Source organism: Electrophorus electricus, chromosome 24 (assembly GCF_041902795.1).
Source record: "Electrophorus electricus isolate QZ-2024a chromosome 24, ASM4190279v1, whole genome shotgun sequence".
NCBI classification, from domain to species: domain Eukaryota; kingdom Metazoa; phylum Chordata; class Actinopteri; order Gymnotiformes; family Gymnotidae; genus Electrophorus; species Electrophorus electricus.
The window spans coordinates 9798936-9811251 of NC_137520.1; the positions used below are offsets into that span (position 1 = coordinate 9798936).

The window sequence follows — 12316 nt, forward strand, 5'->3', positions numbered from 1 at the left end:
CATATCAGACATTCTCTCCTCTACTGAGACACACCTGCACTTTCCAGTTTCTCTAGGAGCAGTAGAGCATGTGTTTAGCTTGTTGTAACACGGAATACCCTGAAAACATTCAATTAAAACAAGATCCATGAGATTTAAAAAAAATATCATGTCATCGATGTCATCGAATGCTTAGTGATTTTTTTCCCCTTCAAATGCCTCAGTTGCAGTTAAAATCAAACATTCCAAATATTAAATAATTACTTAGTTATAATGATTTTATTATGTATTGAAATGGGGTGAAATAATTGAGTATTTGACTTACAACTCCTAAAAAAACACATTGAACTGCTGTAGAGGCTCGGTGGAATAAAAGCATAATTTGGATTAATTTGAAACTATAGTAGTCTTACTCCAAATACGTTAAATATGCAATTATTTACTGCTTTTGTAAAGTAGCAAATTCAACTTTTAGCCAGTTCAATTACTATTTAAATCACCAGAGCAGGGACAGTTTGCATGCGCTAGAATAACCTGATCAGACAGTAGGTATTCTCTACTAGCAGCAAAATTTGCTTGGGCTGTGGGTGACTCAGCAAGAGCAGACAAAAGTTTTAATCATTAAAGGGACAAATAGGGGGCAGTTTGACTACACCAAGCACACTCTCTGGGTCTTTAGAGCCAAACTACACATTAATACGTACACACTCATAGCATTGTTTGTCTCTAAAGCCTTGTGACAGTCAAAGAAACAACTTGGATTAATGAGCCAATTAGGAGTATGACATAACCCAAACCTGTCTGACACAACCACAATTTACAGTATCACACTATACCGTAACATAACTTCAGGGAACCACAGGGATATGGTCTAATGGGAAAGGAAGAGAGTAATTAAATTATAAAATATCAAAGCACTGCCCCAGATTTTGGCTACTATATCCCAAGTCACAGTTCAGCTCTAGGGATAGCTTGGCACTGTTGCGGCACTCAATTTTTCACCCTCACACTTTACTTTCTCTCTCTTTTGCCTTCCTGAGAAAATGGAACAAGGTACAAAAAAGTAGGGCATGGGCTTGGAAACTGACTGATGCGCTGTGGCCAAACCCTGGATTTAAGACCGCCACCTGGAGACTCTCACAACCACACCATGATGCCCTGCCTCCTGTCTGCTTGATGGTGCAGGCCGACCTCACTGGTTGCAGCAAAGTCCAGCTGTAGTATTCTGAATCACAAGGTGCTCAAGAAGGACCAGGTCTGGAATTCAGACCATGAGCTGGACCAACAGCCCTGGAGGTCCCAGGGGAGGCTGTAGAGGAAAAGGCGGCTCCAGGCTGCATTTGTATGGCCTGTTTCACTGTTAATACTGTCTCAGGTGCACTTGGCCTCCATGTCATAGAGCTGAAGCAGTTCAGTCATTATGGCCTCGATCTGAGCTCTGGTAATGTCCTCACACAGAATCTGTTGAGACAAACCAGTTAGCATGTGAGTACCAATAGAGTTGGGAAGATTGACTAGGTGAAAATCAAAATCGGACAATGTCTATTGTAAATATGTGGTTGGAACTCGGCTGAGGTTTCTTCTATATGGTTGATTGATACCGAAAGCTGATCCATGATGTAAAATTCATGAGCTCCAAACAAAGAGCTTGTATGTTGCAACAACTACCTTATCCAGTTTCATTTACAATATTTTTTTCTGATTTCTTTTGAACATTTATTTTATTTTTTATCCAAATTTAAATCCTATGCTCTCCATCATCTCCATTATAAGAAATGTTAGAAGGCTACAGTCACTAACTAGACTACAACCCATTATGCCATACTGCCTTTTGTGTCTTTGCTTCCATCCTGATCAGATCTGTATTGGCTGAATCTGTTCACAAAGAATTGTCATCTCCACTAATGATTAGTCACGCACTAAAGTATAAAGTTCAAACATACACATGACCAATATTTACTGAAATTTCAGACATTGTGACAGACTGTGTCCTCATCACATGATGCAACATGAATTTGATAAAGCATAGGCTGTATACACTTCTATGCAAAAGCCTTATCAAATGGGCAGACAAGGACAGTTCCAAAACAAGAAATAATTACTGACAAAAATAAATAAAAAAATATATAATTATATATATATATATATATATATATATATATATATATATATATATATATATATATATATATATATATATATATAGAGAGAGAGAGAGAGAGAGAGAGAGAGAGAGAGAGAGAGAGAGAGAGAGAGAGAGAGAGAGAGAGAGAAACAAACAAAAAAGAAAACATCCATACTTAATTTTTCCTCTGTTTTTTGTATTATATAAGGTAAACCCACTGCCAGAGAGGGCAATAAATTTTGGAATGCATCTTCACGACCCTCTGTAAATGTCCTCACCTGCCACCACTCCCTTTCCCCTCCGGGGACCTGGACTCCATATGTGTGCATAGCGAGGTAGAGCGCAGCGAGTGCGAGGTGCTGTGGCCGATGGTGCACACATACTGGGCCATGGTAGCTGTCTTTGAGCAAAGCCCAGGCTGTCTCAGCTATGGGTGTTCGAGACCAGGCATGCCGGTTCAGTAGATTCCTCACAGAGAGTAGGTAGTGCAGCAGGTACTGCAACCACAGGCAGACAGGAGTGGAAATTAACTCAAGTACAAAAGGTTACTCGCAGTCATCAAACAGCATGTTCAGCCTGAGGTCCGCTACCTTGTGGGGATGCTCAAAGGACACTTGGAAGTTGAGTTGTCTGAGGATGAGCAGCTCACACTGCACTATACTGTCCCGCATCTCCCAGAACTTGCTATCCAGCTCCAATGGATCACTTCCTGGGTGAAAGTATCTAAGACAGGCATAGTTTCATAAGTAACAATAAAAGGAAAACGTATGCATCATCATAATTGTTACATGCTCGCAAAACCTATGACTTCTAGACTACCTGTGGCAGACGTTGATGATGTCCCTTGTTCTGAGATGCTGTTCTTCCACTTTACCCGCAAGGTAAATGGAGGACATGGCTACTAGGTAGGGCTCAAAGATCTGCAAGCTGGCTGTTTGAAAGAACTTGTGGTACAGTGCACAAGCTGTGGCCACAGGTACAGACCGCATGTCCAGTTTCACTCCTGCAATGATCACGAGTAGTTAGCTAGCTACATTTACGGCTTGCAATGTAGGCTGTCATTCTGCTAACATTACATAGCTAAAACAGCTAGCTAGCTATTGGCTAGGAAATTGCAGAAAAGTCGGCACCTAGCTAACTAACTTACCTGTCTCGATGATGAAGCGACAGACTCGAAAGTGTGTTTTGGCATCATTACTGGAATCCTTTCCATCTGCATTCTCCTCTCCACGTTGTTCCCTTGGTCCAGAGACATGTGCAGATCTTGCCGCTTCCATGACTAGTTCAAACCTGTTTAAAGATGTTTAATTTACCAACTAGCTAACCTACGCAGCTCAGTGTCTAGGTGACTGAGATGTTCGCACTGACCGAGAAAGCTAGGATAGCTAACGCTAGCTACCTAGCCCTAGCTATCACACTAGTCCGTTAGCTAAATAACATGAACATGCTGTTGGCGTTTGTGATGAGATCCAGTTTTCTTTTGTTAGCTAGACAGAAATTCACCACAATGCACCATTAGCCATCGGGCCACTGGTTACAGAAGTCAAATTTAGGTAATGTTAGTTAGCTAAGATAGCGTTAGCTTAACATAGTGTGAAAAGCCTGACGTCACCCAGCTGTTTTGCTCGGCTGAAATTCATGTACAAGCAGGTCAAACCATAAGGTACGCAGAGCGCCGCCAGTTGCTACGGAGTACTGATCTGAAAATGCATACTACATAATTAAGGCAAAATAAATATTCGAGTTTATTTGTTTTATTTATCTTATGACACTACAGCGTTAGTTGACTTTCATAAAATTGTTATTGGACCACTGCAGTATTCAAAGAGAGTTTTGGTTTTGTTGCTAAGAGACGGCTGCCAATCATTAAAACACCAAAACATGTCGTCCAGTTATTCTGCTAACCAGGTAGCTAGTTATACAAATAATCGTTATTTAATGACAAAGCTTTTAAATGTGTTTAGCTATACTAGTACAGTTGACACAGTACTATTTATATTTTAATGTCCGTTTTTCTTCACAGTATGAAAGTGCTTTCAAGTCTCATAGACTCCTCAATTGGACCGTACCAAAACAATTCAAAGAGGTACGTTCGCGTTAGCTAGGTTAACCACCTTGCTAGCTAGCCAACTTGATAACACAAGTAAAATAGTAAATATTTGTGTTTCGTCTATCTTTTAATAGCACAAGACCTTTTTCATTAAGCCCTTAGGTATGGTATAAGCAATGTCTGTTCTCACAACTTTAGAGGCCATCCGCAGCAGAGGGTCACACTACATTTATAGCCTCAGACCGAGGTCACCTGTTCCCTAAAGTAAAGGTGGTATTTAAAACTGTAAATTTGATATCGCACATATTTAAATCAGATGTATCCTATATAATAATCAACACGGTTTAGTTAATAGAGTTTGTTTTGTTTCACCATCTCCATCTTTGGCAGCGTGGAAGCTCCTGGCCATCATTCCAGGGTACCTGGGACTTACCAAGCCGTATCCATCCAGTGAAAATTAACCCTACAGCACGCTCACTGGAGGGTCAAGAACGCCTTAGGATTTGGGGGCAGTCTCAGCACCTGGTCCGATCAAAAACTGGCAAACTTTACAAAGCCCAAGGAAACAGCAGGGCAACCAGCAGAGCTCACCATGCTGAGGTAGATGTTTGACGTAGGCTGTTTTTCCACTGTGGCTTCTAGTGTGGCTACAACATTGATTTAAATAATAAAACAATACTGTTTCAGGACAACAATGCAGAGCTACAGATTCCTGTAAGCACTCCTGGTCTACATGGAGCAGAGGCAGAACCAGAGAGGCCCTTGTCTCATCTGAGCCAAGCTCAGTCTCGACCACTCTCTCAGCAGAAGCAGACTCAATCTAGACCAGCCTCCCAGCAAAAGCAGTCTGGATCTAGACCAGCCTCTCAGCAGAAGCAGACTGAATCTAGACCAGCTATGCAGCAAAGACAGGCTGAATCTAGACCAGCCTCCCAGCAAAACCAGGCTGAGTCTAGACCACTGACGCAAGCCAGCTAAATTCAGGTACAGACTTACCAATGAGCAAAGAGATTATCCATGGGTCTAGAATTATAGTATGTCTGTCTATGGTTTAACAATATTAGAAATTGATTTTCAGACCTGTATTTCAAGAAGTGTAATACATACTTAGTCTGGGCTGCAATTTATTTCTCTTGATTTCACCAACAATTATACCAGTTCAAGTATGATTTACAAAAATTCCAAATGTCTACAGCAAACAACTCCTGTCAATCTAGTATTCACCTTGCAAGCACAAAATAACATCTTCTGAAATAGCATGGATGAAAATAAACAGCAAAATCACTGATTATCCTTTCAACATTGTTTTATTTATCTGCTGAATGGAATTGTTTTACATAAAATACTAGAATGCCAGTAGTCTCTCGGGATCAGAGTGTCCGCTGGTTTCACTAGTCATCGGTAAATTGTTTTTAGTGCTTGAAAGCAAATGAGTAATTTTGTAATGCTACCAGTGGACATAGTAACCCTTGGAAACCAGAGATGTACAGAGTTCTTGTAAGTCAGTCACAAGCTCCTAACATCAATGCTCAAGGAAAAGCAAAGATTTAATCCAGCAATCTGTTGATAAGAGTACAATCAAACAGTTATTTCACACTATTACTAAAGTGTTGTAAAGCTAGGGTGTGCCACACTGGTCCTGGACATCTTCCATCCTGATATTTATATCCAACCTTAGTCCAATAGAACAGATCGCATCTGAATATTAAAACTGGGTGTAGTAGATTGAAACGCTAAAAGGGGGTAGACATCTAAGACAGTAGTTCTGTGCCCTAGTGTTAAAGCAGTTATTTAATCAGTTGTCACATAGCTTCCTATTCCAGGGATATTTGGTTAAGAGCCTAGTGTCTACATGTGTTTAATATCAGTAATTAGAGTCCTTTCTTAATTAAAGAGGTGTTTGTGAAAGAGTTGTAGTTCCACAGGACCAGAGCAAAACCTTGCAGAAACGCAACTTTAACTGAATAGGCCTACATTATACACACTTCTAGACCTCGAATCATCAGGAACCCGCATTTAGATGCTTCAATGCAAAAAATGGGTCAATGAGGACTGACATCTGAACCCAAACATGAAGGTTAATTTTTAAAAAATTACCTACACAACAGTACAAGGAACATGGATTCATACATTGCAATTAGATATGTAATGTAACAAAAATAAACAACCTCTATAAACCACAAAACCATTATTACAGCTTTAAGTAACTGGTCTCAAGTCAAAAAAGGAAATTATCAAACTGTGAGAGTAGTCTTAGATATTCAGGTAGATCATCACCATTACTAAATTTCTCATATAAAACTACTGTATTCACTAAAATGTTCTTGATTCCTGCAAATGTTAAAAGGAAACAGGTTCCTTGGACACATGCTAGTAAGTCAAGATAAATGTAGGTAATTCATAATACTCTGAACTGTAATGAATGGTAATGAATATGAAGGTTTATCTAACCACCTGTTGTTTTTACTACAAAGGCAAAAGGGAAAACAATTTGAGGCTAGATCAACTCAAAAATGTGCAAGTTTTACATGGCCAGTCCTATTAATTTAATAATCGGTGTGTAATTACCAACACAATAAAAGAATAAATCTGATTTGAGAGAGAACATTGAAAATACAGTGGGAATAAAATACATCCAAATAATCATTTGCAATATTATGACAAAGAATTTTAAAAAGGTCTTAAAATTACCCTATACCCTAGGTGAGGAAAGGATGCATTCAAAACAGCAACCACTCGGACTGCAGCGTTAGGGATAACAAATGCTAAAAGCTAGATTAATGCTGTTTTAAGGTTGGCAGACTTGTTCTGTGGTAAATATGTAGAGATTCTTGGTTTATTGTCAAATAACTATTTTTGTTTGCTTGATGTAGATGTAATACAGCTGATGCACAAAGGCCCAGAACTATTTAACATTACAGCAGCATAGCAACAAATGGAGTTTGCACTTTGTATGAAACCTACCATGAAAATAATCAACCAAACTCTCATAACTTTCAATACCTTAACAAATCTACAATATTACAATGTATTAATTTAAATCTAACTCACCAAGAAAGATTTTATAAGAATTATAGAAACTATAACTTTTAAACAGAGAAATCTGATAAATGATTTGTCAGCTAGTTTGCTTATCTCACTGATTATCTAATCGAAATCAAGAGGCACCAGACAAGTATACCTCATAATACTCTGAAATAAATACTCAAACAAGTACACCCCATAATACTCTGAAATAAAAATATAGTGATTTGAGCAGTTCAAGTGAAAACCTCATCAGTGCTAACTGTTACTAGATTAAATATTTCTAAAACGAGAACAAAAAAAACTTGCAAACGTGATGATCACACATCTCCAGAGCAAGACCAAAAATAGTCCACAGTGATGAGATGATGCTCAGGCGCAAAACTATAAAGCGGCGTGTGCTGGTTAGAAAGATGTTGATCAGAAATTAAAATACAGTATTACTCCCAAAACACCACTAATATGCCTTGGGGACTGAGAACATACGTAGTAAGACGCTGATAGAGACTGGTTCTAGAATGAGAGAAAGGCACATAGAGACATACCCACATGGTGGGGTGGTGAGTAGCCACAGCACGTTGGCTGAATAAGCACACACTACTAGCACTGGTTCCAGTGTGTCTCTACAACACAAATGAACACAAATAGCTCACTTTCTGGAATACTTAGCTCGGTTTACTCTTCAGATCTGTCCCGTGGCAGTAAGAGCTTCAGAAAATGGTATAGCAAGTTTGTGCAAATGAAACCAAGCCAGTGTCCAGAAAACATTCAGAGGTGAAAGAACTTTTCACACTCATGTATTTCCAGTGGAAGGACTTAGCTGACTTATCATACCTACAAGCTCACATCAGTGCTAAGATCCATGACTTAAAGAAGAAAAGCAAGCCAACATCCATTTTAGGAAAATTACCCTGTATGGCACCAGTGCCAATAGTTCATGTACTACGCGCTTGTTATCAACCCACTTCCTGTTTGACAGCAGCTTTCAGAACACCATATGAACTCCTGTTGGCTGGTTTTGAGTGGGCATGCTGTAATCCGGTAGGCCGAGCAGAGAGTATTCCCGCATCTCCCCTCATAGGTCTGGCTGTGGAGTGAGAGGTATTCCTAGGGGGCTCTGACTTTCTGGAAGGAGGGTGAGGATCTTCTCCAATGCTGACAGACAGGTTGGTGTACAGTGGCTCCAGTTCTTTAGACAGGAGTTTATAGGTCAGTGAGTTGAGTCCATCTGATCGCCAGTTTAACCTGGTGTGCTTTAATAAGTCAAACCTGTGAATTAACGAGGGAGGTAGATGAACCTATGATGGATTAAATGAAAAGGGCTTAGGAAGTAGAGACTATGATTCAAGTCTTGATAGTTCACCAAAATTACCTTCTGGGGTTCTGCTCATTACCCCGGTCCCCTTTATGCTTGATCATCTTATAATGGCCAATGGCCACAGGGGGGCGCACTATTTTCATCCCAGTGAGACGAATTCTGAGGAGTCAGAACAAATACCAAGTAGGTAAGTAAGAAAGCAGAAGTAGTCTATGAGAGAAACGGATGCCAGTGAAAAGCACTGACTCAGCGAGAAAGGGGTGAGAGTGGATTAACATGTATGAGAGGACTTTCACAACTCAGAGTCTCTACAGTTTACTATTTTGCTATTTATTGTTTGGAAAATATTTACTCATTCTAACAATACAAATATATGCTAGTTGTACATGGAGAGACTGAAATCTAAGGATCTGGGTTTTTGTCTCTAGGTCCTCCTCACCAGAGTCATTTGGGTCAGGCAAAAAAAGAAACACAAATTGTATTCAACAAGAAATCAATGTTTTAGCTTGTGGCACTATTTCTTTTAAAACCTGTTTGAAGTAAACCCTGTTCACACCATGTTCCAGGGTCTTAATCTCATGATACATATCCATGCACTGAGAAGCCCAGCTCCATCAGGGCAAGGGGCAGATCTCACTAGAAATGTACATTATAGGACCACAGTAGTGACACAGGAGAGAGCAAACCAGAGGAAAAATAAATAAATAAATACACTACCACAGAGACTAAATGCTAATGACCATCATTACAAAGCTTCATCTTTACTTCTATCCTTCCAACCTACTGCGTTCTTTACCCATTGGTCTTCCACCTTTAGGAATGGAGAATGCGGGAAAAAAAGATGCTAGGTTAGAGTTGAAAACAAATGTGCCTAGTTCGACTCCTGATGTTTAATGGGAAGCAAAGCTGAAGCCTTGAATTCTATCGGTGCTAGTGATCCTTGCATGTACTTACTGACCATTCCAGTGTCTGTGCAGATGGAGTAGGAGGAGAGGACTGGTACAGTGATAAAAAGCATGGTGATGAGGGTCAGTGAGAACAGAAGGAGAGGTCAGAGAGGACTGACAGGCAACATACTCTGCGCAACACGCATTTATTTCACATATGGCTCTTGATGGAGTCACAGTGCTCACCTGGCAGCGATGTCATCGTCCTCCCCTCCCCATCCCCAGTACTGGTTGGGGAAGCCATTCATCTTGAGGTACTGTTCCGGAGTGACGGCAGACACTCCTCCAAAGTACTGAGGGTACGGAAGCCTGCAGGGTCAACAATAAAGGACACAAAGCTAGTCACAGAATGCCATGTCCTTCCATGGCCAGGTATGAGCAGTGACCCTTCCGGGATGGGACTACCTGTATCGGAATTTATCCATGGCCACAGAGAGGTGAGAGGGGTGCTGCGGGTGGCAGGTGTAGGTGTTGTGGTCGTTCTCTGGGAGCAGGTCCACGTCATGGAGGAAGATGCAGCCCCAGTCCTCCTCCTTCAGAGCTTCTCGCACGCCCACGTTCAGTAGCTTGGCGCGATTGAACGTCGAGTTCCCTGACTTACAGCAAAGAGGGCAAAATCAGTGCAAGAGGTGAAGTCAGCAAACATCTTACTACAAATGTATTTACTGCATGTTTCCTAAAGGTCCGTATTGAGTTAAACAAATCAAAGTGCTAGAGTTTATTCTCATCAAATTTGGGTGAGCTGAAGAAACCTGGTGTACAATGTAGATGCTGTAGTGTATCTGCTGTCTCTGCAGGAAGGGGTGCAGATGGTAGAGCAGTGCTCGGAGGTGGCTCTGCCGGTTCCGGTAGGGGACCACGATGGCTGTGTGGTGCCTCGGCTCACAGCCCGGTGGGCGGTAATGGCCCCCCGGCATCACCAAAGGGTTCTTCTCTTTTATCTCCTCCAGGGAGGGTGTGGAGGACACGCGCACAGATACAGGACCCACTGATGCACAGCAACAGAAAGAGCCCCAGCTGTTCATGTGTTACATTAAACCATTTACTGCAAACTGGTGTCACACTTTTTGCAGACTTTGATGTGAATGGATAAGTAGAAGGAGTTTCCATCAAAGCGATATTTTGAGAAAGACCTAATATATGGAAGAGTAATTGCTAAAACCACACCTTGCTAATCCCTTCTAAGGGCTGGAACTCACCCAGGAGTGGCGAGGGCAGCAGGCAGTCTCTGAGCCGCTGTTCCGCCCCAGTGGGGCCCGGCTGGTGAGGCAGCAGGGCACTGAGCTGGCTAAGGTTGGTGTAGACATCATGGGGTCGAGAGTAGTCAAACTCAGGCTCTGAAGAGTGGACCAGCACAGAGACAAGGCCACGGAAACCTCCCAGGGAGAAGTAGAGCACAAACGCAAACTGGAAGCCCACGAGTAGAGCCAGGGTGCAGGGAGAGTCCAGAGCTCGGCCACAGCACACCATTATGGCCTTGGGCACAGAGTGGCGTGGGTGCAAGAGAAACAGGCAGCAGGAGAAATGCAGACACAGAGGAAGGAGGACAGGACAGTCACAAACATGAGGAACGGTGGGGCAAGAGAGCCGTTAGAGAAAAGGTATGAGGAGCCGAGAGGAACCCAGGATTGGGGAAAGAGAAGGAGTGATGACAAGGGGTAAAGTTAGCCCCAAGAGGCACATTTATAGCTAAGTGAAAAATGGATGAGTGATTAAGTATAAGAACAGCAAAGTCATGTCTCCTGTGAAATGGGCCACTGCAAAACAGGGAACATATGATATAAACATCAGACCAGCTCATAAACCATGCAATAATTAAAGTGATACATGTATCTGTTGCCACACACAAGCTATTCTAAGGCAAAAAATAAGTTAGCTACGTATCACTGGCCAATTAAAGGCACAGTGTATTGAACATTAGGGTATAGGAGGCATCAGCAGTCTAAATACCTGTGCTCTCCACTACTGAAACTGGCAATACCAGTGACAACGCGCTCTCCCCTCTTCCACTGTCACGCAAAACACGAGCTCTTCAATTCACAACTCGGATACCAGCTGTCTATTATTAGTCTTACATTCTCAACGACAGCAATGACAACTAAACAATAATAATAGTAATAATCACAACAGCTTTTCTGCGAACCATGATATTATTGTGAAACAAAAAATGGTGGGCGCAATTGTGGATGCTTCAGTTTGTTCGTTGCGCGATTATAACTGAACTTACCTCCTTTTACTGCGACGCTTTAAATCAAGCCCCAGGCTCCACTGGTGGTCAAGAGCTAGGCCTTCATCGTAGCTTCATGGTAGCACGAACGCGAATGTGGCGTTTTTTGGTTTTTTTTAGGTTTTCGGGGGAGCAGTCCGATATATCGAGCTCAACACCAAACGAGGCGCAAATGCAGCCATCCAAAGGGCGCCGTGTTCCTAGCACGCCGCGCTTCTCTAGCTCGCCAAGGGATGGAGCGGTACCCGAGGTCAGACGACAGACATGTTCACAAGCACCGCGGTGACGCGCACCGTGGCACAACCCTCGACGACCGTAGGACATAGCAGAGCCGATCACGAAATTAGCGAGAGAAGGTGTATACGAAAAGGTGAGGTTTTCATTTCTAAAAACAGACCTACGCCACTAGCGTGTGTTTATGCCCTCCGTTTGCAGTAATGCCGCCTTACTTAAAAAAGGGAACAACTTCCAATGATGCCCAATCCCCAAAAATGATAAATCATGCGGTGTATAGTGATTTTCAGATTTTGTTTTTCGATTTTCAGCGTATGAATGCATCTCCCAAGGTACCCATTATTGTAATGAATTGTTGACAGAATAATAATTAGGCTAATTAAATTAAATATTTTAAATTGATTAGTATTTT

The 12316-nt window shown here is 41.8% G+C and overlaps 3 protein-coding genes across 8 annotated transcripts; 1 reads left to right on the forward strand and 2 right to left on the reverse strand.

The window, feature by feature from the left end:
- Window positions 1–239: 239 nt before the first annotated feature.
- Window positions 240–3719, reverse strand: ccnq (cyclin Q). Its single transcript, XM_026998200.3, has 5 exons — window positions 3252–3719; window positions 2924–3107; window positions 2695–2827; window positions 2383–2601; window positions 240–1440 (listed from the first exon to the last, which is right to left on the reverse strand). The coding sequence occupies exons 1-5, from the start codon at window positions 3379–3381 to the stop codon at window positions 1351–1353; spliced, it is 756 nt and encodes a 251-aa protein (XP_026854001.2). The 5' UTR covers window positions 3382–3719; the 3' UTR covers window positions 240–1350.
- Window positions 3720–3842: 123 nt separating this feature from the next.
- cfap126 (cilia and flagella associated protein 126) lies at window positions 3843–5443 on the forward strand. 3 transcript variants are annotated; one of them, XM_081706965.1, is made up of 5 exons: window positions 3843–4012; window positions 4128–4190; window positions 4353–4439; window positions 4545–4754; window positions 4842–5443. In XM_081706965.1, the coding sequence occupies exons 1-5, from the start codon at window positions 3986–3988 to the stop codon at window positions 5130–5132; spliced, it is 678 nt and encodes a 225-aa protein (XP_081563091.1). In that variant the 5' UTR covers window positions 3843–3985; the 3' UTR covers window positions 5133–5443. The 3 variants fall into 3 exon arrangements, with proteins under 3 accessions (XP_081563091.1, XP_026854028.3, XP_026854029.3); XM_026998227.3 differs by having other exon boundaries at window positions 4353–4424; XM_026998228.3 differs by having other exon boundaries at window positions 4353–4418.
- Window positions 5443–12303, reverse strand: b4galt3 (UDP-Gal:betaGlcNAc beta 1,4- galactosyltransferase, polypeptide 3). 4 transcript variants are annotated; one of them, XM_026998223.3, is made up of 7 exons: window positions 11671–12303; window positions 10643–10919; window positions 10196–10431; window positions 9849–10039; window positions 9630–9752; window positions 8551–8655; window positions 5443–8447 (listed from the first exon to the last, which is right to left on the reverse strand). In XM_026998223.3, exons 2-7 carry the CDS (start codon window positions 10911–10913, stop codon window positions 8135–8137), a joined length of 1239 nt encoding a protein of 412 aa, XP_026854024.1. In that variant the 5' UTR covers window positions 10914–10919; window positions 11671–12303; the 3' UTR covers window positions 5443–8134. The 4 variants fall into 4 exon arrangements, with proteins under 4 accessions (XP_026854024.1, XP_026854027.1, XP_026854023.1 ...); XM_026998226.3 differs by having other exon boundaries at window positions 10205–10431; window positions 10643–11200; XM_026998222.3 differs by having other exon boundaries at window positions 10643–11200.
- Between the last annotated feature and the right edge of the window lie 13 nt (window positions 12304–12316).